This window comes from Schistocerca nitens, chromosome 2, assembly GCF_023898315.1.
Source record: "Schistocerca nitens isolate TAMUIC-IGC-003100 chromosome 2, iqSchNite1.1, whole genome shotgun sequence".
Taxonomy (NCBI): domain Eukaryota; kingdom Metazoa; phylum Arthropoda; class Insecta; order Orthoptera; family Acrididae; genus Schistocerca; species Schistocerca nitens.
In genome coordinates, this window is record NC_064615.1 from 631,909,771 (window position 1) to 631,933,992 (window position 24,222).

A 24,222-nucleotide genomic window follows, 5' to 3' on the forward strand; every position below is an offset into this window, starting at 1 on the left:
GTCTTCCAGTTGTTGGCACCACAGAAAATCTTCAGATCATACATTTCAATCACTATTAATATTGTTGGGAAATATCTCATCTTTCTTGTATATTTTAAACTTAGACTGTCTGTTGTTGCTGATAAATTTTAATGTGCCTGATTTTCCCTGTTCTTTGCCAGTTTCTGTTGAATCATATTTCTAACTTTACTTTCACCACTCAGAAACTTAAATATTTACAATACAATATTTCATTAGCTTATTAGCCTTTTTTATTTGCCATTGTCAGGCAAACATTTAGCTGTATCCTTTATAGTAGTTGTTCCATGAAATAAGATATCAAGAAAATTATGAGGATTTCACAAATAGGTCAAGTTTGCTTATGGCAAACTCAGATACAGAAAGATGCCAAAATTGTAAGAGAGTTTGCATTGCCTTTAATGGCAAGCTAACCCCCTCTATAAAAAAAAAATAAAAAATAAAAGTGAAATAATTCCTATGCTGCAGGCAGTTCAGTGGATATGTTAATTTTTAAGCAGACAGTGTCCAATATATGTGCAGCCGTATATTTGCATATAGATTTGCAAGATGTTCATGTGCAGAATAGTGATACACAAAAAGGGTTGTTTAAATTGATAAATAAAATATTGGCATTCTGATTAAATTAAACACAACACAGTTTCATTCAACATAAAAACAGGACTGCTACATTTTAAAGCATCTTTGTTGTTAATAACACGTCAGGATATAGTGCTGTTAACAAATGAAAATTGGGCTCCTGTTATGAGTGCCCAACACAAATGTAAAATTAATGGAGAGTGGAAAATGTGTGACAGCTAAACTAAGTACACACACATTATCTCAGTGAAAATGTAATAAGATGATTTGTGTATGTATGTGTGTAAAGTTTTCTAGATCAACAACTAATTTGTGTAACAAATAAGTTTCTTCCCTTCATATGGATTTTCTATTCCAAATTTGTGCCTTAGACACACATTTAATTATATTTTAGAGAATGGACAAACTTGTAGAACTGTTGGTTTCTTTTGGATATTTGAATATCTTGCAAAAACAGGAAGGGATAGAGAGACCAGAACAGTGACATATGAGGAAATTTGCTGGATGCTGCAACAGAGAAGACTATACCAAACTTTTGTAATTTGCAATGCCATTAGTAGTTGGCCATCACTAAAAGTATAGCTTTTAAATATTAATATCTTTTCACTATGCTCTGGCTCCTCAGTCTACCCACGGAATAGCCAAGGGGTAGCACACAAGCGTAGCTTCCCGCAGTCAATTTCTGCAATCCCTGATCTGCGCAGTAACCTTGGAGCTCATTCAAGCAGTTTTACAGGTAGGACATTCCTGAACAATAGTTTGTCCGTAGATCCGTGCCCCATACCTAAAGTGCATGTTTCATGTTTTTTGCTCCATAGTAATTGTTTTAAGTTCGTTTATTTGAGGGAGAAGGAAGTTATGTTATGCTTTTATATTGTGAACACACAGTATTATTAAAATATCACACAAATATTATGGTGTGTTATTAACATTAACATGGGAAATACCTTCTTCCCTTGAAAATATTCATAAGAACTCATAATTTAAGCTGTGAGGAGATGGTTTTGGTACAAAGTGTACGCTTTTTTGGATTTTTGTGCCTGACTCTGCTTTGTCTGTGATTGTTGTATATAAACTAACATGTGCTTATAATAATCTGAACATAGTTTCACATAGATATTTAGTAATATCATTGCTTAACTGGATAGCCTTGAGAGTGTTGGCCATCTTGACAAATTTTTCCTGAAATTCTTGCATGTTACCAGCTGATTAACATCATTATTTTGAAGCAGTGATTCAAGAAGTTTCTTACTCATCTTTCTTTGGTTGAAAGTCAGAAGTAGGCAGTTTGTAGAAACATTGCTTCAAATCAGCACTGTTAGTCATCTGATAACCTGAAAAAATGTCTTCAGTGGACGGCTTTTTGTGCAAAAATTGCTTCTTGTATTTGTTCTATGTTTATTGATTATAATATTTAAGGCTAAATGTGTAACTTTCTGTAATTAGATAGCTGCCGAGACATTTGGAAGTGCCTTGGCCTCTTTCCAGTCTCAATTTTTATTTCATTGACATTTCTGATAAATATTCGATGAATATGCTTTGAAAGTAGATGATTAATATTGAGATTTAATTGTTGTTTTACATACGGTCTACAGTACTTCAGAGTACACAGTCAATATAAATTACATGTATGCTTATGTTAAAACATTCTAAGTTCCATAAAGCAAGTAAAAATCATGAGAAATGAAGCAACTTAAAGTTATGGAATATGATAAAACCAGACCAAAGTGTACAACATGTGCATAACAATAATTAATAATGAAAATATTGTTGTAAACAAAGAACTTTCGGGTGGATATGTCAGTACAATGTAGTTAAAGTGTCAATAATTTAGATTATGAGTACTCCAAGCTGTAAAAAATCATATGCAGTGATATGTGGTGCTGTTAATCTAAGTAGGTATTAGATTCAGAGAGTTGCTGTCAATGTAGCAAGGGTCTGCAGAAACGAGGCTCTGTGTAGGAAGATACCTCCTAACAGTTTCCCAGATATGATATGGGATGTGCGGGATTCTGGTTGGTAGAAAAAGCTAAGACTGAATGTGCTGAATCATAATTCAGGGTATTTGTCTGTAAGATAAGACTAGTGCATTCAAACACTGCCATGTTAAAAGATGACATCAGCTTTTTTTGCACCAGCCATAGAAGATAGCATCTCTCTAAATGTTTACAGTGTTAGCTCCCCCTGGAAGGTAGGTGTGTGTGTGTGTGTGTGTGTGTGTGTGTGTGTGTGTGTGTGTGTGTGTGTAGGGGGAGAGAGAGAGAGAGAGAGAGAGAGAGTTGTGCTTTGTTCATATGCCTGGTTCATATTAACAGAAAATTATAGAGGAGCATACTCACGCATAAATGGCAATGTGCCATAATTGTGGTCATAAGTGCTATATTTGATTTGTTTGTGGAAAAATAGTTTCTCTCTTTCGATATGAAGTTAAGATATTCTGCACTAGAACTGCAAATAATTTTAATGCTTTAACATTTGCTTTGGTAAATAGTAGTTCTTGAAAGCTGAATTGGACGATTACTTGACCTGTGTACGACCAGTGTGAGCTATATCGTGCAGCCATCTGTCGTGGATGCCACAAGTTTAACAAAGCTGAACCTATTAAGTACTATTGAAGTTTGAAATCATGGAGTGTGTCTTTGTTCCGTAGACTAGCATAAGACAGTTCTTTCTCTAGAAGTGTTTTATCTTGGACCAATAATTCACTATAGGGTCAATAATAAGTGTGTTCACAGATCAACTGAAAATCTGTTTCAATAAATAAATAAATAAGTAATATAAACACCTGATTAGGTATTGTTCCTTCACACTTGAGCGACATCATAGGCTGTGAAACATGAAGAAGCAAATACAGGTACTCAGTGCCATCACAGTTTCCAGCTGACCAGCACGATATTCCAAACAGTTTGTTGACATGTTTTGCTTCCTGTGTCATTCCAACATACCAGGGAGTTGTTATCCCCCCCCCTCCCCCCCCACCACCACAGTGCACGCTAGCGCCCCCCCCCCCCCCCCCCACACACACACACGCGCCAAGGGTAAAATGTAATTTTTTGAGAGGGTAAAAACAAAAAGGTTTAATTGTGTTTTTGGCCATGAAACTAAATTATTTTTAAAAGATAATAATTGTTATTACTATTTCATAAGACCATAAATACACACGTTATAAATACTAGCAGCAATGTGTGGCACAATGTGATGAAGGTTACAGCTTGTGAAACGAATGTATGATCATCATCATCCACTCACTCTATGCATACTTGGTACCATGCATCTACAACAGTAAAATTGAGACATATGAATCTCGTATACTTAACTATTTCATGAATATAACAGAGGGAAACATTCTACGAGGGAAAAATATATCTAAAAACAAAGATGATGTGACTTACCAAACGAAAGCGCTGGCGCGCGCGCGCGCGCGTGTGCGTGTGTGCGTGTGTGTGCGTGCGTGCGTGCGTGGGTGTGTGTGCGCGCGCGCGCACACCTGTCCTTTTCTCCCCCTAAGGTAAGTCTTTCCGCTCCCGGGATTGGAATGGCTCCTTACCCTCTCCCTTAAAACCCACATCCTTTCGTCTTTCCCTCTCCTTCCCTCTTTCCTGACGAAGCAACCATTGGTTGCGAAAGCTAGAATTTTGTTTGTATGTTTGTGTTTGTTTGTGTGTCTATCGACCTGCCAGCGCTTTCGTTTGGCAAGTCACATCATCTTTGTTTTTAGATATAACTATTTCATGAAAATGACTTCTCAGAGTTTTAGGTAGTCCTCACAATAGGTCAGAAATTACTTGATGGTTCACTTAACAACAATGAATGAACTACAGTTGAACCTGATTTATATAACTTTGTTCATATAAAGTTTTGTTGATCCTGACAAAATATAATTTAAAAATATGATAAATAACCTTATATATACACAGGACATATTTTTACATAATTCGCTGTTATACATAACAAATTCTGATGAAATAAATTGAGTTTAGCATAACTGTAATGAACATTATTGTTTGAAAAGAAGCAATGTGATATTTTCCTTACCTTTGTCGACATATGCAAGTACAGTGAGCCAGTGGCACTGTGGAGACAAGGGAGCCACGGTTAACCAGAGCAGGAGGCAAGGAAATACACACTCCTGGCATTGTTATTTTCTATACAAGAATTTATTTTGTGGTTACACTCGAGAAGTTAAGGGTTGCTGACTGACGTTTATTGTTGGACAGTGGTTGTATTATTCAGTCGCTTTCGATCAACCAGGATAACAGAAAAAGGAAAAGTTACACGCTAGATTATAAAGTAAAATTCATACAACAGATGGGTGCTGTTCCGTACAAAACAAAATCTGAAATTGTGTCAGACTTTGAGTGTGTTTTTAAAATTGAGTGCAAATCAACAAAACTCAGCTGTCAACAAGAAGGGAGATACATAGATTTGGAAAAGGCAGTAGGCAGTTTTTACATGGTTCCACTAAAACGGGCTGCAGCTCTACCAATCAGTGGTGACATGTTGAAATCAAGACAGTAGATTCAGCTAGGAGTATGAATATCACTGCTGATTTCAACACTTCATCAGGATGGTTACAAGGATTTAAAGATCATTGTGAAGTTGTAGTGTGAGAAATTTCCGTCGAATCAAAAGCAGTGGATGACGTCATAGTACAACACTGGATTGATGAAGTTCTGCCGGGAATCATAAGGGATTATCGGCCTCAAAACATCTACAACTGAGATGAGATGAATCTTATTCTACAGTTTGATTCCTAATAAAATGTTAACAGAAAAGAACAATTTGTGCCATGGAGGGAAGAAAAGTAAGATTCGCATGACAGTCCTTATCACCACAAATTCAGATAGATTTGACAAACTTCCCCCATATGTAATAGGAAAATCTAGGTGTTTCAAAGGTGTAAAGACAAAACCTTTGGAATTCAAATCCCATAAAAATTCTTAGATGACTATGATTTTAATTTAACAGTGGTTAAAAACTGGACATAAGAATGAAAAAAAAAAAAAAAAAAAAAAGAGAGAGAGAGAGAGAGAGGATCCTTCTTCTTATGGATCAGCGTGCAGCACATCCACCACAAGTAGTTCTGGAAAATGTTGGAGTGGAATTTTTTCCTCCAAACTATACCAGTATTTTACAGCCACTTGATGTGGGCATTATTGTAAATTTCAGAGTGCTTTACAGAAAAAAACTGGTTCAACATTTGATAGCACTAACTGTTGCAGGAAATAAAGATCTGTCCATTAACTTACTACGAGCCATGGAATTTGTTTTGGGGGCCCATCAGCTCATGTCATCCTCCACAATCAACAACTGTTTTTTTATAGCTGGTGCCTGCTGGAAGAGAATGCCACTAATGATGATGACAACGGTGGTAATGGTGAAGACGTGTCTGGTAATGAGGTAGCTCTGCTGGAGGATGCAGATTGTGACAGTTCTGTACATTTTGATGATAATCTCGCTATATGGAACAACAGGATGAGGAGATTATTGCTGATTTGTGCCACAGTGCTTGATGATCAGGAAGGTGCATTAGCTTCATGTGACAGTGACAGTGAAGGTGATCCCCCCTGCGGGTCCGGGGTAAGAATAGGCCCGAGGTATTCCTGCCTGTCGTAAGAGGCGACTAAAAGGAGTCCCTCCCCCTCAAGGGGGTAGTTAGCGCCTGCGTCCGGAGACGGACTGTTCCACGACCTCTCTTTGCGGTCATTTTGCTTTTTCAATTCTCGTTTCTTCCTTCCTTTGGTTGGTTCCTTTCTTTGCTCTTCTCCACCTCACTGTCTTCCTTACTCTTTCCCCTGCATAATCTCCTTGCCTTCTCATTGCCTTCTTCTCCTTGCCTTCTCATTGCCTTCTTCTCCTTGCCTTCTCATTGCCTTCTTCTCCTTGCCTTCTCTGGTCTCCGCCTCGGCGTTTGAGACACTGTCCTCTCTCTCTCTCTCCCTCCCTCTCTCTCTCTCTCCTTTTTCCTCTTCTTCCTTCCTCCCTGTGCGCGCCTGAAGGCCGACCCACGCGTTCGCACGCGTAGCCGGTGACGGGGTAACGCGTAATTCCCCGCCCTGGGTAGACATGTAAGGCACGCGCGTACCCCCTGGTAAAGGCCAGGCCCGGGGAGGGGTGATTGCCTGAGCTGATACCTTCTGACCATGCCGATTGGTCCCTCCGTCTGTTTCTCGGGAGGTGTGACCTGAGGTGTAAACATTCACCTAAGGCGGGAGTGCCCTCTGAGAGGGTCCCCACAAGGAAGGAGCGCGCCATCGGAGACGCTGGCAATCATGGGGGATTCCTCCGCAATGGATTCCACTCCATCTCTCTCGACTTCTGCCCAAAAACAGAAACGTGACCAGCTACCAGTGACAAAAGTACTACCGCCTGCCCCACAGTTCCTCGTCGTTTCTCGATCTGAGGACGGAAAGGATTTTTCCTCTGTCAACCCTTTCGTTATCCAGAAGGGCGTCGATGCCATAGCCGGATCTGTCAAATCTTGTACAAGGTTGCGTAACGGTACCTTATTACTCGAAACTGAGAGCGCCTTTCAGGCACAAAAACTGCTTCGGGCCACACTCCTGTACACATTCCCTGTCCGGGTGGAGGCTCACCGAACTTTGAATTCGTCTCGTGGTGTGGTCTATACTAGATCCCTCGATGGCTTGACTGACGAGGAGATTCAATCTTTCCTCGCTGAGCAGGGCGTGACGGCTGTCCATAGGGTCATGAAAAAGGTCAACAATGACCTTGTACCGACCCGGACACTTTTCTTGACCTTCGATAGTGTTCAGCTGCCATCGCGCATCAAAGCGGGCTACGAGGTTATTTCTGTTCGCCCCTATCTCCCGACACCTACGCGCTGCTACCAGTGTCAGCGTTTCAATCACACTCGCCAGTCTTGTTCCAATGCGGCTAAATGTGTCACTTGTGGCAGGGATACCCATGAGGGTGACTGTCCACCTCCGTCTCCTTGTTGTGTGAACTGTCAGGGTGACCATGCCGCATCCTCCCGCGACTGTCCTGTCTATAAGGAAGAATGCTGTATCCAAGAAATTCGGGTCAAAGAGAAAGTGTCCACCTCGGCTGCTTGCAAGCTATTGGCTAGTAGGAAGCCCACGCTGCTCCCAGCGGGGAAATACAGTACTGTCCTCGCCTCTCCTCGGACTACCAGGGAGGTGGCAACCCAGACATGCGATCTGACCTTCAGCACCACGGTCGTCCGTTCGGCCAGTGCTAAGATCGCGCGGTTGACGTCTCCTCTTCCTCCCATCACCCCACAGGCACCAGCCCCTTCATCAGCTTCTGCTAAGACGAAGACCCAGAAGTCAGATGCACGGGCCTTCAAGAAGGAACAGTCCCGTGCAGACTTCCTACGTACCTTGACCTCCCAGCCTTCGACCGGTACTTCCACCAAACGACCTTCCAAGAAGGCTAATAGGAAGCACAGTTCTCCTTCTCCGCCACGGCGCATTTCTTCTCCTGCGCCACCCAGCGGTTGCCGCCCCAGGCCGTCATCCGTTTCGCCTGGCCGCACCGCTGGTAGCCGAACATCTGGCCGTTCACCGGCGGAGGAAGCTCCCCCTCCCGGCCATCTTTCCAAGATGGCAGATGAACCTATAGACCCAATGGACGATGACTGTCCGCCTACTGATAGCGGCGGCAGTGCTCGCTCGAAGCCAAGCCCTCAGCGGCCTTCGAGGTGACCCCTTCTTTCATCTTCCTTTTTCTTTTCTTACGATGGCACTTATTCATTGGAATATTCGCAGCATTCGCTCCAACCGAGAGGACTTGAAGTTGCTGCTCCGCTTGCACCGTCCGCTCGTCGTCGCCCTCCAGGAAACGAAGCTACGCCCTTGCGATCAAATTGCCTTGGCACACTACACCTCTGTGCGCTTTGACCTACCCCCTGTGGTAGGTATCCCAGCTCATGGAGGGGTTATGTTGCTGGTCCGGGATGATATTTACTACAATCCCATCACGTTGCACACCGGCCTGCAGGCAGTTGCCATCCGCATTACTCTCCCCACTTTTACATTTTCCATTTGTACCGTTTACACTCCAACGTCGTCTGCCGTCACCAGAGCAGACATGATGCAACTTATTGCTCAGCTACCTGCACCATTTTTGTTAACTGGAGACTTCAATGCCCACCATCCCCTTTGGGGCTCTCCAGCATCCTGCCCGAGGGGCTCCCTGTTAGCAGACCTTTTCAACCAGCTCAATCTTGTCTGCCTCAACACTGGCGCCCCTACTTTTCTTTCGGACACATCTCACACCTATTCCCATTTAGACCTCTCTATATGTACTCCCCAACTTGCACGCCGGTTCGAGTGGTATGCACTTTCTGATAAATATTCGAGCGACCACTTCCCGTGTGTTATCCATCTTCTGCAGCATACCCCCTCTCCGTGCTCATCTAGTTGGAACATCTCCAAAGCAGACTGGGGGCTCTTCTCTTCCAGGGCGACCTTTCAGGATAAAACATTCACAAGCTGCGATAGTCAGGTCGCACACCTCACAGAAGTCATTCTCACTGCTGCTGAATATTCCATCCCTCACCCTACTTCTTCTCCACATCGCGTACCGGTCCCCTGGTGGACCGCAGCATGTAGAGACGCTTTACGTGCTCGTCGACGTGCTTTACGCACCTTTAAACGCCACCCTACAGTGGCGAATTGTATCAGTTATAAACGATTACGTGCACAGTGTCGTCGTATTATTAAAGAAAGCAAGAAAGCCAGCTGGGCTGCTTTCACAAGCACCTTCAACAGTTTTACTCCTTCTTCTGTTGTCTGGGGTAGCCTGCGCCGGCTATCTGGCACTAAGGTCCACTCACCAGTTTCTGGCTTGACGGTCGCGAATGACGTCCTTGTGGCCCCTGAGGCTGTCTCCAATGCCTTCGGCCGCTTTTTCGCAGAGGTTTCGAGCTCCACTCATTACCACCCTGCCTTCCTCCCCCGCAAACAGGCAGAGGAGGCTAGGCCACCTAACTTCCGCTCCTCGAATCGTGAAAGTTATAATGCCCCATTCACCATGCAGGAACTCGAAAACGCACTTGGCCGATCACGGTCCTCCGCTCCAGGACCTGATTCTATTCATATTCAGATGCTGAAGAACCTTTCTCCTGCGGGTAAAGGTTTTCTTCTTCGTACTTACAATCGCATCTGGATTGAGGGACATGTTCCCGCATGCTGGCGCGAGTCTATTGTTGTCCCGATTCCTAAGCCGGGGAAGGACAAGCACTTGCCTTCCAGTTATCGACCCATCTCGCTTACCAACTGTGTCTGTAAAGTGATGGAGCGAATGGTTAACTCTAGATTGGTTTGGCTGCTCGAGTCTCGACGCCTCCTTACCAATGTACAATGTGGATTTCGTAGGCGCCGGTCTGCTGTTGACCATCTGGTTACCTTGTCGACCTTCATTATGAATAACTTCTTGCGGAAGCGCCCGACCGCGGCTGTGTTCTTTGATTTGGAGAAGGCTTACGACACCTGTTGGAGGGCGGGCATTCTCCGCACCATGCATACATGGGGCCTTCGCGGTCGCCTCCCTCTTTTTATTCGTTCCTTTTTAATGGATCGACAGTTCAGGGTACGTGTGGGTTCTGTCCTGTCAGACACCTTTCGCCAGGAGAATGGGGTGCCACAGGGCTCAGTTTTGAGCGTCGCTCTCTTCGCCATAGCGATCAATCCAATAATGGATTGCCTCCCAGCTGATGTATCAGGCTCCCTTTTCGTGGACGATTTTACCATCTATTGCAGCGCGCAGCTTACGTGTTTCCTGGAGCGCTGTCTTCAGCGTTCTCTTGACCGTCTTTACTCCTGGAGTGTCGCTAATGGCTTCCGTTTTTCTGCCGAGAAGACGGTCTGTATTAACTTCTGGCGCTACAAAGAGTTTCTCCCACCGTCCTTACGACTTGGTCCCGTTGCTCTCCCATTCGTGGAGACAACAAAATTTTTAGGTCTTACATTTGACAGGAAACTTAGTTGGTCTCCACATGTGTCTTATTTGGCTGCCCGTTGTACCCGTTCTCTCAATGTCCTCCGTGTTCTCAGTGGTATGTCGTGGGGAGCGGATCGAACTGTCCTACTTCGCCTATATCGGTCGATCGTCCGCTCCAAGCTGGATTATGGGAGCTTCGTATACTCCTCTGCACGGCCATCCATCTTACGCCGCCTCAACTCCATACAACATCGGGGTTTACGACTTGCGATCGGAGCGTTTTATACTAGTCCTGTCGAGAGTCTTCATGCTGACGCTGGTGAGTTGCCACTCACCTACCGGCGCGATATACTGCTTTGTCGGTATGCCTGTCGGCTGCTGGCAATGCCCGACCACCTGTCTTATCGTTCCTTTTTTGATGACTCTCTCGACAGTCAATACGGGTTGTATGTCTCCGCCCTGCTACCCCCTGGAGTTCGCTTTCGTCGCCTCCTTCAACACCTTAATTTTTCACTCCCTGCCACCTTTCGAGTGGGCGAGAGCCACACGCCACCTTGGCTCCAGGCTCAGGTTCGCGTCCACCTTGACCTCTGCTCGCTCCCGAAGGAGGTTACCCCCGGTTCAGTCTACCACTCCCGTTTTGTCGAACTTCGTTCGAAGTTCATTAATATGACCTTCATTTATACAGATGGCTCTAAGACCAATGACGGGGTCGGGTGTTCTTTTATTGTCGGGGCACAAGGTTTCCAATATCGGCTCCATGACCATTGTTCGGTCTTCACAGCTGAGCTCTTTGCCCTCTACCAGGCTGTCCTTTACATCTGCCGCCACCGACATTCTGCATATGTCATCTGCTCCGATTCCCTGAGCGCTATCCAGAGCCTGGGTGATCCGTACCCGGTTCACCCTTTCGTGCACCGGATCCAACGCTCTCTTCAGCAGCTGGTGGACGTCGGTTCTCCGGTTAGCTTTATGTGGGTTCCTGGCCATGTCGGTATCCCTGGGAACGAAGCTGCAGATGCCGCGGCCAAGGCTGCGGTCCTCCAGCCTCGGACAGCTTCTTGTTGTGTCCCTTCGTCAGATTGTAGCAGGGTAATTTGTCGGCGCATTGTATCGCTGTGGCATGCCGATTTGGCTGCACTTCCAGACAACAAGCTTCGGGCCTTGAAAGCTCTTCCCGTGGCTTGGACGTCCTCCTCACGCCCTTCTCGGCGGGAGGAGGTAGTTTTGGCCCGGTTGCTAATTGGCCACTGCCGGTTCAGCCATCGCCATCTGCTGACGGCTGCGCCGGCGCCGTTCTGCCCATGTGGGCAATTGCTGACGGTCCGCCACATTTTAACGTCGTGTCCGGATTTTAACACCCTGCGTCTCGATCTTGGCCTGCCATGTACTGTAGAAGCCATTTTAGCGGATGACCCACGAGCAGCTGCTCGCGTTCTTCATTTTATCAATTTGACAACCCTCTCAAAGGACATTTGATTATGCTGTTTTCTTTTTTAATCCTATGCCTGTCAGTATGTCTTTCATCGTGTTTTCCGTTTCGTTGGTGTTTTAAACTTGTGACTCGCGGTGCATTCCTAAAGTAGTCTGGGCGCTAATGACCGTTGACGTTGTGCGCCACAAAAAAAAAAAAAAATTAAAAAAAAAGTGATGGTGATGGTGATGGTGATGACAATTTGAATCTTGAAACAACTTAACTGAGTGAAGTGTTAAGTGCAGGCGGTGTGTGCAGGTGTTACACAGTGCTAAAAGTTGTAGTGAGAAAGCTCGGAATTCAATTAATAAGTTTGCAAAATGAGGTGTATACACTCAATGCACAAGAAATGAAACAAGCCAAATTTCTGGTTTCTTTAAAGCAGGATAAAATGCAAAATGATGTGTTTTCTCTGTTATACTGTATCTTTGTTGTTTGTTCAGTGCAAAGTGCCAAATTGCAATACAGTATCTAATTTCTCCATAGCAGGACCGAATAATATTTTTTGTTTTAATACTGTACTCTCTTTGTAGTTTGTAAAGTCTGCACATGTAGGCCCATTGTATGTTGTGGTTGTTGTTGTTGTTGTCATTGTAGTTGTTGTTTTCTTTCCCCAGTGAAAAATATTGTGTGTATTACTGCATCTGACTCTTAGGTAATTCTGAGTTACAGGTAATCTTTTTCTCTTGACAAGCATATAAATCAGGTTCAACTATAATTGGCAAGACAACACAACAGTAACTATTTAATTGCTACAATATTGTTTTAGGACCTATACTGCTTTGTTGTTGTTTGTAAATAAGCCCATTAGGACTATGAAGAGTATTATTTATCATCAGTAATTTTGAGTATTCCCTTTTAAGAGAGTATTTAAACTTGAGTAGCCATGCATTTTTCTTGTTCCTTCATTTTCACCAAATTCTCTTCATACTCTTGCCGTGTTCTCTCGTCCAATCTTCTGACAATTTATTTCCTGTTCCCTTTAGCTTGTGGTTTTGTTGGAGTGTACGTTTTTATAATGTTTCTGGACTGTTATTGATTGCTTATGTTATCTTGTGTCATTCCCACTGCTTTAATTTCTTCTTCTCGTTCAGTGATACATTTTGTAGGAAAAGATAGATTGCTGCTTACCATGCAGAAGACACGTTAAGTTGCAGTCAGTAACAATTATGACACTTACATGAGGCTTTTGGTCACAGCCTTCATCAGCAAAACAGAAATACACACAAGCAAGCACACATCCTGCACACGACTGCCAACTACGGCAGCTCAGGCCAGAATGCAGCTATCATGGGGTATGTAAGCAGTAATCTTGAGGGGGGGTAAGGGACAGTAGTGTATGGGTGGGGGGAGAGAACAACACTGCCTGGCAGAGTGTGCAGGGACTAGAATGATAACAGGCGCAGTGTCAGGAAGTTGTGCAACAGGGAGGTGGGGAAAAAAAAAGCGAAAAAGGAGAGGAGTCAGAAAAGATGGGAGTCCACATCGGCATAGGGTGGGAGGTGAGAATGGGGAGGAGATGACAGGGCGGGGTGTGGAAACTGTTGGGAGAGGGTGTGGGGACAGTATGTTACTGTGGGTTGAGGCCAGGAAAATTATAGGAGCAGAGAATGTATTGTAAGGATAACTCCCATCTGCACAGTACAGAGAAGCTGGTGGTGGAGGGGAGGATCCAGATGGCTCAGGTACTGAAGCAGCCATTGAAATCAAGCATGTTATGTTATGCTGCAGGGTGGTCTACTTTGGTCTAGGGCACTGTTCGGCGGTGGCCATTCATTCTGGTGGATACTAATTGGTAGTCGCACCAGTATAAAAGGCTATGCAATGATAGCACCATAGATAGCAAATGACTTGGCTGATTTTGTAGTGACGCGGTTCCGAATGGGATAGGACAAACCTGTTACAGGACTGGAATGGAAAGTGCTGGGTGGGTGTATTAGGCAGGTCTTGCACCTAGATCTTCTACAGGGATTTCATCTGGTGGCAAGAGTTTGGGATTGGAAGTTTTATAGGTATGAATTAGGATGTTGTGGAGGCCCAGGTGGGTGAAAGAACACAACTTTAGGTGGGGTGGGAAGGATCTCAGATAGGACTGTTTCAGGGCATAGTGGTAGGTAATCAAAGCCCTGGTGAAGGATGTGGTTCAGTATTTCCAGTCTGGTGTGGTACTGTGTGATGAAGGGGGCACTCCTTTGTGGCTGGTTCTTGGTGACGGAGGAAGGATTGGGGGTATTAGGGGAAGTGGCATGGGAGGTCTCTTTGCAGACTGTCTGGGGGATAGTGCCTGTCTATGAAGGCCTCGGTGAGACGTCAGCTTGCTGAATATAAACCCTGCCCCCACACCTTCTATCTCAAATGCTGCCTGACCCATGGAATCTTTCCAAATGGCCTGACCCATGGAATCTTTCCAAATGGCCTAACCCATGGAATCTTTCCAAATGGCCTAACCCATGGAATCTTTCCAAATGGCCTAACCCATGGAATCTTTCCAAATGGCCTAACCCATGGAATCTTTCCAAATGGCCTAACCATAAAGATTCCTTTCTCTGGATCCCACCCCTCCTTTCACAGTGACTTTCACCTTTTCAGATTCCACCAATTCCTGGCCCTCACAAACTTTTTACTGCAAAAACACATCTCAGTGGCCCAGGCACCCCAGAACTGCCTCTGCTCCCTCTGCAAAATACTGTTACTATACAATCCCTCCTACATACATCACATCACTGAAATTGAATCCCTTGCTCTCCAGCACCTGGAGGAGCATTCTAGACACCATCTCCATATGTTACCCAGCCTGCTGACATCCTACTGCCACCTCAGGGCACCAAAGTCAAACGCCTACCCTGCCCACAATGTTCCTCCTTGTCCAACCCTTATAGCACCAAAACCCTGCCTAGCTGACATTTTCTAAGTGCCACATCCCCCTAATCTCCTTAACAGCTCCCCACCAAATCCAGAGCCAAAACATTCCCGTAAAACTGTTGTTAACCTTTCCACCCAAACCCCTCAGCTCCACAGATGTTTCAGTCCTATCCAAAGACCTCAGCTTTAGCCCTACACCCAAATTTACCGATGTTGGACTTGTCCAAGACCTACTCTCCTCCTCCTGATCCCCGCAGTTGAAACACTTTTTTGGCAGCAGTCCCTCCAACCAAAACCGTCCTAATTCCAACACTGAACCCTGCCTCTTCCAGTTCATACCACCGTCCAACCGTTATCCTCTCCCCTCCCGCCTAATCACCCGTTGGTGACCTTCCAGCAGTTCCTTACCTTCAACTTAGCCTCACCATCCTTCCCCAGGTCCCTTCTGAAGAATACCATCCTTTTATTAGAAGAAAGAACAACCATAAACAACCTCAAAACAAGTCCTGATCTAATCATCCCACCAGCAGACGAAAATTCCACCACTGATGTTATGAATCACAGTGATTACAAGGCAGAAGGCCTCCGCCAATTATCTGACCCTGCCACCTATAAACTATACCAGAGTGACTGTATCCCACAAGTCCAACATGACCTCCAATCCCTGCGTAATGCCTTAGGCCCTTCCCAGAACCTCTGCCCTGAATCCATTGCATCCTCACCCCTATGACAGCTTGCACACCCACCTTCTACATGCTTCCCAAAATCCACAAACCCAACAATCATTGAGACCCCATTGTGGCTGGTTATTGTGCCCCCGCAGAAAGAATTTTGACACTCATTGATCCAACACTTCCAACCATTTGCTTATACCGTATTTATTCGATCTAAGCCGCATTCGAATCTAAGCCGCACCTGAAAAATGAGACTCGAAATCAAGGAAAAAAAATGTTTCCGAATCTAAGCCGTGCCTGAAATTTGAGACTCGAAATTCAAGGGGAGAGAAAAGTTTTAGTCCGCACCTCCAAATCGAAACAAAGTTGGTCCATTGTAATATGAGACACAATTTAAGTCAAATGAATGACGATACAGCTACAGTAGTTTGGTTCGAGTCATAAGCTTAGCAGTTAAGCTTTACCAGGTAGCTATTGCTATGCGTCAGGTGCTCTGCCCGTATTTATACGGGTACCCTTCCTTTTTCACGTGCTTTGTCTAGTTTGAATTGATTGCTTATTTTTCTTTGATCTGATAAGTGCCGTTTTCTTTGTTATAGATGTTTACGTCACTCTAAGCTGAAAATGCATTACTGTACTGTGTAATGCATTGTTTGTCGCATTCTGATAATGAGTGTTTACGGCCTGTCGCCGCTCGCGGCATGGCTTGCTTTTGTGCACGCTACCTCCGCCTACCATTAAAAAAAAAAGAGTGGAATCATCTCACTAGTGAAACAATGGCAAGAGACTGCTATTTGTTGTTACTTACACTGCTGCTTTCTTGGATAATGATCAGCAAGAACCAAATAATAGACTGCGTATGATAGATGATGTTCTGAACAAGAGTTTAGCGAAAATTTTTCTCCGTTTGAAAATCTTCGCAGACGCCTCTTTGGTACATTACATTCTGCACAGAAATTAGAGTCATCTTAGATTTAAAAATCTATTTAATTGCTGTGCTTCATTTCTGACTGTATCACTATTAGGCATAAGAATAATACGAATATAAAAATGACATGATATGTATACTCTTCTGCGTTTGCTGTTGTCTCGCTAGTTTCGTTGTTTATTAGGCAGACAGGATTTAAATGAGATGGCAGCAAACACGAAAGAATGCAAAATGTTTATATTCATATTATTCTTCTGGTGAAGAGAATACTGCATGTGATTCACAATTCATAAAAGTTCCTATTAGCAACCATCTCTTCTCACAGGTAGGAAAAAATTCAGAATGTAGAGTTGGGCACATTGACAAACATCCCAGTCTTGCCAGTCGGATTTCCGTAGTACATTGAAATGCTGCTACATTCGAAGATGAACAATATGAAATTTGTATTTACTTCGTTGGATAATGTATGAAAATGCAGTGGTCGAAACTCGGGATGGAGAAAAAAGCTCGTCTTCCACCTTCTTTTTTTAATTTTGTTACTGACGCAGAGGTTTTGGCGACAGTATTTATCTTTGTGCCTGCAAAGCATGCCTGTGTAGTGCTACATATATTCGACGGCAGAAGTTAGTTGTGGCGGCACCTACTAACATTTTTCAGAACTTCCGCTTACTTTGCACTCGATTCTAAGCTGCAGGCAGTTTTTTGGATTACAAAACCCGGAAAAAAAGTGCGGCTTAGATTCGAGTAAATATGGTAATCTGGCCTCCCATGTCAAAGATACCAACCACTTCCTTCACTGACTCTCCACCATCCCCACCCCTTTACCTCCTGGATCCCTACCCATTGTTGATGCTACCTCCCTGTAGACCAATATCCCTCATGCCCTTTGTCTTACTGCTTCTCCAATGTTCTTCAGACTCCAAACCAACTGCCTCATTCCTCTTACACATTACTAACTTTATCCTAACATACAACTTCTTATCCTGTGAAGAGAAGGTATACAAATAAATCAGCAGTATGACCATGGGCAACCACATGGCATCTCCTAGGCCAACTTGTTTGTGGGCCATCTATAGGGGACCTTCCAAGCCTGACAAAACACCAAACCCTAGTCTGGTTCAGGTTCATTGACAATATCTTTATGATCTGGACTCAGGACCAAGACACCCAATCTTCTTTTCTTCACAATAGCAACATCCACTTCACCTGGTCCTCCTCAACCCGACATGCAACATTGAGACATTATCTCCTTCTCCCTGATGGTCCTATCTGCACCTCTTTCCACATTAAACCTACTAACCACCAACAGTGCCTGTATTTTGACAGCTATTATCCCTTTCACACCAAATATCCCTCCCATGCAGCATGGCCACCCAGGGACAGCATATCTGCGGTGATGAGAACTTCCTTGCTCAGTATGCTGAGGGTCTGGCCAAGGCCTTCACAGACAGGCACTATTCCCAGATCTAGTCCGCAAACAAACCTCCTGTGCCATTTCCCCTCACACCCCGAATCCTCCTACCACCCTGAAGAAACAGTCACAAAGGAGTGTCCCCTTCGTCATCCAATTGCACCCCAGACTGGAACAACTGAACCACATACTTGGCCAGGGCTTTGATTACCTACCATCATGTCCTGAAATAAGGGACATCCTACCAGAGATTCTTCCCACCCCTCCTATGGTGGTGTCCTGTTGCCCATCCAACCTCCACAACATTCTAGTGCGTCCCCATGCTACTCCCAGTCCCAAACCCTTGCCATGAGGATTACATCCCTGTGGAAGACTCGGGTGCAAGATCTGCCCAATCCACCCACCCAGCAAATCCTGTTCCAGTCCTGTAACAGGTTTATCCTATCCCATCAGGGGATGGGCCACGTGTGAAAGCAGCCATGTCATTTACCAGCTCTGATCCAATCATTACACAGCTTTTTATGTTGGTGTGACTACCAAATACCTGTCCACCAGGTTGAAAAGCCACCGCCAAACTGTGGCCAAAAGCAAAGTAGACCACCCTGTGGCATAACATGGAGCTGAACATGATATACTTGATTTCAATGGCTACTTCACTACCCAAGCCATTGGGATCCTTCCCTCCACCACCAGCTTTTCTGAACTGTGCCTCTGCTCCCGTAATTTTCGCGACCTTAGCCTATGGTAACATACTGGCCTCACACCTTCCACACAACAGTTTCCATTTCCTCTGTCCTGTTGTCTCCAGCTAACATCTGATTGCACTCTGTTTATGTGTCATTTTCGCTGCTGTCGAGAGTGTGTGCTACATATGTGGATATGTGAGATGTAGCTAATTTTTTTTAATGTGAAGAGGATATACTACTCTGCATAATGGACTCCGTAGAATTGTGAAAGGGGGCCTCTACATTACCTGTAATAATTCTCAGTGTTTGCACCAACACTCAAGAAGCTGTATACTTGGTTACTAGAATAGAGAAAAAAGGAAAAGTTTTTATTTATTTATTTATTTTTTTAAGGAGAGAGAGGGGAAACACACAAAAGTCATATCTAATGAGCTGTATCCATTCATTTCTCAAAATTTGTATTTATGCTTCATTGAACCATCAGAGGCATAGTATGACCTTATTACAGGTAACTGTGTAAGACAATAAAGGTACTGGTACACAGCAAACAAAATCAGATTAAGACCTCCCTTAGTCAGATGCAGGTACCATTTAGGTCTCACCACTGGAATGGTCCACAGAATCTACTGTGTCACTGCCGCTGTCATTGTTATCTGGCATTTCTTCCCATAGTAGATTGTCTTCACTCTAATTTAATGCATTTGTTATGCCGCACTTCTGAAATAAATTCACAATTAACACACTGGATATGCATGTCCTAGCTGTCTGGATCCACTCTACAATTAGAGATACTGAAGGCTTCATCAACTTACGGTAGTGGGCAGGACTTTACCACCTTGATGTAACCAGTTGCTGTACAGTTGCTTCAGGGGGTCTTTAAATATCTTATTCACCACCACATCTAACACTCATAGTTGCGAAGTCGTGCCTCCTGGTATGATGACAAGATCTTTGTTTAATTTGAAGATTTCTGCCTTCACTGCTGGTGTCAGATGCCAGTTGTAAGCATCAAGGACCAACATCCCATGATTCTTCAGAAGCACACCGAGCCTCCTGCTCCAGACTGTAAGGAGTAAGTCTCTAACCACATCATTAGTAATCCATCCTTTTCTGTTGCAACAAAAAAGTGGCAGCTTTTCCTTTGGCATAGTTTTAAGAATGAGTTTGTTGTAGGGGTTCATCTTTGTTCCATTGACAAGCACACACATCATTACGGTAATTTATGATTTCTCATTATCAGTAGTACAAACCAGTACACTTCTGGCACCTTTCGCTTCAACCGTTGTATTGGATGGCATGCTGAAGTAACCAGAAGTCTTTTCAGTGTTTCCAATTTACCGTAAGAGATAAGCATGTTCCTTTCTCAGTCTTGTAACGTGTCGCTGATGCTATGCTCGACAAACTTCTCCACATACTATACTGGAAGTATATTTTACTTCATATGACATTGTGAAAAACTATGTACATTCAAGGTTAAAGTGGTAGATGTGGCACAGTGTAAAATTACAGCTTAATGGAAACTCGAGCTTCTTTTCAGTAAAGAAAAGAGAAACTCCACATCATATGCTGCAAATTCGAGACTGGTTTCTTTTAGGAGAGAACCTCATCTTGGATTCGGAGATATATGATAACAATAATATAATAATCATTCAACTTGTGCATCCAGCATGAAATATCATTCAGTTCCTGAAATTCACAATTTTTACTTTTTGTACTTCAGTACAGGGAAAATATATCAGGCATTCCGTGAAGAACAGAGATTGTTTGTGGTGGTAGGATTTTGTATGCTGTGTTAGACGAATCCTTTGGAGTGTACCTGGCATTCTTTGGTTTTTTATTTTTATTTATTTTTAATTTAGAAGCCAAGCTTTTCTTCACAGGACGTTCAGAATTTTTTTCTACAACAACTGCTTGTAAGATGGAGTGATCATGTATCTGTGATGTTTGATGTATGGCTGAGAAATGAAATTTTAAGGTTACTCTTACTTTCTTCAGTCTCATAACTAATCGGTGCAATGCAAATATCTTGTGTTGTTGCTGCTGTTCCTTACTTGACCAAGACAATGTTTTCATTTGCTTTGACACCTGTTATTCATGTAAGAGGAAACAATGATAATACATGGTTTGACACGATTTTGAAATTACTCAGTATTTCATGCAGGTGATAGTTGCCCTCAGAAATTATTATATAATACAAATAAGAAAGCTATATAACTAAAATATCAGATCTTTGTGTTAGGATTCTTTTAATCATTTCCGTTGGCTACATACAACTCCCCAACTGAACATTCTTCGCAAATTGTGTAAGGAGACCACATCACTTTAATATAATTTGATTTGTGATATTTTATCAATGAGCAGGAATATGCAGCACATTATTAATTTCAAGTAAATCCATATCTTTAGAAAACGTGGAAAACATGGTAGTGGTATCAGTGGTAGTGGCTATGATCTGTTACAGATATCTGCTAGATTCTTGCGTACAAAGTGCATTCTTGTGACTGCTTAATTTGTCAAGTTTCCTTACCTTTACATACTTATTTTTTTCATCTCTCTCTAACAGAAATGACTGCTTAGGCTTAAGTGGCTCCTGTTCTATCAATAATAAGATGCCATAATTATTGTAATTAAATCAGTTTCTAACTGTATTCTGCCTCTTTCAAAACATGTTTCTAGAACACACACAATTATGCATGAATTATAGAGTGTAATATAATACACAGGTAAAAGTAAAAATTGTCATAAAAAATAAGATACCTAAGGAAATGCAATAGTCATTTTCTGCAACAGAATAAATAGAGAACTGCCTTACTATACCGCTTCTAATGGTAAGCTGAGCAACCTCAATATAGGGAATTGACAGACACAGAGATATATCTACTTTGTGTTGCACCAAATATGTTGTGTTGTATTGGTTAACACATGTTACAAATAGAAAGTAAATAGTGATCAGCCATTAAAGACGAGAACAGACAGGATTGTTATCTGAGAGTTTCCATTTCCCATTCTCCAGTTATTGGGATCGTCACCTTGCATATGTCTCAATACATCAAATTGGAGTGCATGCCTGAGGCCCAGAAATATCTTGTCTATTTCTCTGTTAGCATAGCACGATTGATTACAAAAAACACTCCAGTCAGTTCTTTCACTGATCAAAGTATCTTTGGAATACTGTATTTCCACCTCAGTAGCCACAATGAAATGTTTTTAATTTTCGTATTCCCCTACTGGTTCAAATCCTCTCTCTACCTCACTGGTTCAGTTTCTTCCCCACTGGTTCAAATCCTCTGTCTACCTCACTGGTTCAGTTTCCTCCCCACCGGTTCAAATCCCTCCGTGTGCCTCAGTGGTTCAGTTTCCTCCCTCTACCTCAAAGGTTCAATTTCCTCCCCACACCCTACCGATTCAGTTTCCTTCCTCTACCTCGAAGGTTCAATTTCCTCCCCACACCCTACCTGTTCAACTTGTTCCCCCCACCCAACCGCTCCAGCTTCTCCCCTACCACCTCGCTGCCCCCCCTACCCCGCTGTTTCGCCCCCCCCCCTCTGTCCCACAGTTCGCTCCCCCCCTCTGCCCTGCTGTTTCGCTCCCCCCCCTCTGCCCTGCTGTTTCGCTCCCCCCCCCTCTGCCCCGCTGTTTCGCTCCCCCCCCTCTGCCCCGCTGTTTCGCTCCCCCCCTCTGCCCCGCTGTTTCGCCCCCCCCTCTGCCCCGCTGTTTCGCCCCCCCCCTCTGCCCCGCTGTTTCGCCCCCCCCTCTGCCAAGCTGTTTCGCCCCCCCCTCTGCCCCGCTGTTTCGCCCCCCCCTCTGCCCCACTGTTTCGCCCCCCCCTCTGCCCCGCTGTTTCGCACCCACCCCCTCTGCCCCGCTGTTTCGCACCCACCCCCTCTGCCCCGCTGTTTCGCACCCACCCCCTCTGCCCCGCTGTTTCGCCCCCCCCTCTGCCCCACTGTTTCGCCCCCCCCTCTGCCCCTCTGTTTTGCCCCCCCCCCCCGACCCGCTGTTTCGCTCCCCCCCCTCTGCTCCGCTGTTTCGCCCCCCCCTGCTCCGCTGTTTCGCCCCCCCCCTGCTCCGCTGTTTCGCCCCCCCCCTGCTCCGCTGTTTCGCCCCCCCCTCTGCTCCGCTGTTTCGCCCCCCCCTCTGCTCCGCTGTTTCGCCCCCCCCTCTGCCCCGCTGTTTCGCCCCCCCCTCTGCCCCGCTGTTTCGCCCCCCCCCCTCTGCCCCGCTGTTTCGCCCCCCCCCCTCTGCCCCGCTGTTTCGCCCTCCCACCCTGCCCCGCTGTTTCGCCCTCCCACCCTGCCCCGCTGTTTCGCCCTCCCACCCTGCCCCGCTGTTTCGCCCTCCCACCCTGCCCTGCTGTTTCGCCCCCCCCCCTGCCCCACTGTTTCGCCCACCACTCTGCCCCGCTGTTTCGCCCTCCCCCTCTGTCCCGCTGTGCCACGCTGTTTCGCCCCCCCTCTGCCGCGCTGTTTCGCCCCCCCTCTGCCCCTCTGTTTCGCCCCCCCCTCTGCCCCTCTGTTTCGCCGCCCCCCTCTGCCCCTCTGTTTCGCCGCCCCCCTCTGCCCCGTTGTCCCCCCCCTCTGCCACGTTGTCCCCCCCCCTCTGCCACGTTGTCCCCCCCCCTCTGCCACGATGTTCCGCCCCCCCCACTCTGCCCCGATGTTACGCCCCCCCGGCCCCGATGTTCCGCCCCCCCAGCCCCGATGTTCGGCCCCCCCGGCCCCGAAATGCTGACCCCCCCCCCTGCCCCGATGTTCCGACCACCCCCCTCTGCCACGATGTTCCGCGCCCCCCCCCTCTGACCCGATGTTCCGACCCCCCCCTTCCCCGATGTTCCGCACCCCCCATGCCCCTTAGTTCCCGCCCCCTGCCCCGCTGTTTCGCCCCCCCCTGCCCCGAAGTTTCGCCCCCCCCTGCCCCGCTGTTTCGCCCCCCCTCTCTGCCCTGCTGTTTCGCCCCCCCTCTCTGCCCCGCTGTTTCGCCCCCCCTCTCTGCCCCGCTGTTTCGCCCCCCCTCTCTGCCCCGCTGTTTCGCCCCCCCCTGCCCCGCTGTTTCGCCCCCCCCTGCCCCGCTGTTTCGCCCCCCTCTCTGCCCCGCTGTTTCGCCCCCCTCTCTGCCCCGCTGTTTCGCCCCCCCTTCTGCCCCGCTGTTTCGCCCCACCCCCTTGTGCCGCTGTTTCGCCCCCCCCCTCTGCACTGCTGTTTCGCCACCCCCTCTGCACTGCTGTTTCGCACTCCCCATCTGCCCCGCTGTATCGCCCCCCCCCTCTGCCCCAATGTTTCGCCCCCACTCTCTGCCCCGCTGCTTCGCCCCCCCTCTGCCCCGCTGCTTCGCCCCCCCCCCTGCCCCGCTGCTTCGCCCCCCCCCTCTGCCCCGCTGCTTCGCCCCCCCCCTCTGCCCCGCTGCTTCGCCCCCCCTCTGCCCCGCTGCTTCGCCCCCCCTCTGCCCCGCTGCTTCGCCCCCCCTCTGCCCCGCTGCTTCGCCCCCCCTCTGCCCCGCTGTTTCGCCCCCCCCGCTGTTTCGCCCCCCCCGCTGTTTCGCCCCCCCCTCTCCACGCTCTTTCGCCCCCCCCCTGCGCCGCTGTTTCGCCCCCCCTCTCTGCCCCGCTGTTTCGCCCCCCCTCTGCCCCGCTGTTTCGCCCCCCCTCACTGCCCCGCTGTTTCGCC

At 46.2% G+C, this 24,222-nt stretch overlaps 1 protein-coding gene across 2 annotated transcripts in view; it reads left to right on the plus strand.

Moving 5' to 3' along the window:
* The window catches only part of LOC126236743 (patronin), a 438,638-nt gene that overhangs the window by 253,625 nt on the left and 160,791 nt on the right, over window positions 1-24,222 (plus strand). Inside the window, exon 7 of one of the 2 annotated variants that reach the window (XM_049946276.1) lies at window positions 1,223-1,333. The exons of the other annotated variant lie outside the window; for it this stretch is intronic. Within the exon in view, the coding sequence (XP_049802233.1) occupies window positions 1,223-1,333 (111 nt within the window). The remainder of the gene's footprint in view (window positions 1-1,222; window positions 1,334-24,222) is intronic. 2 annotated transcript variants of the gene reach the window in all.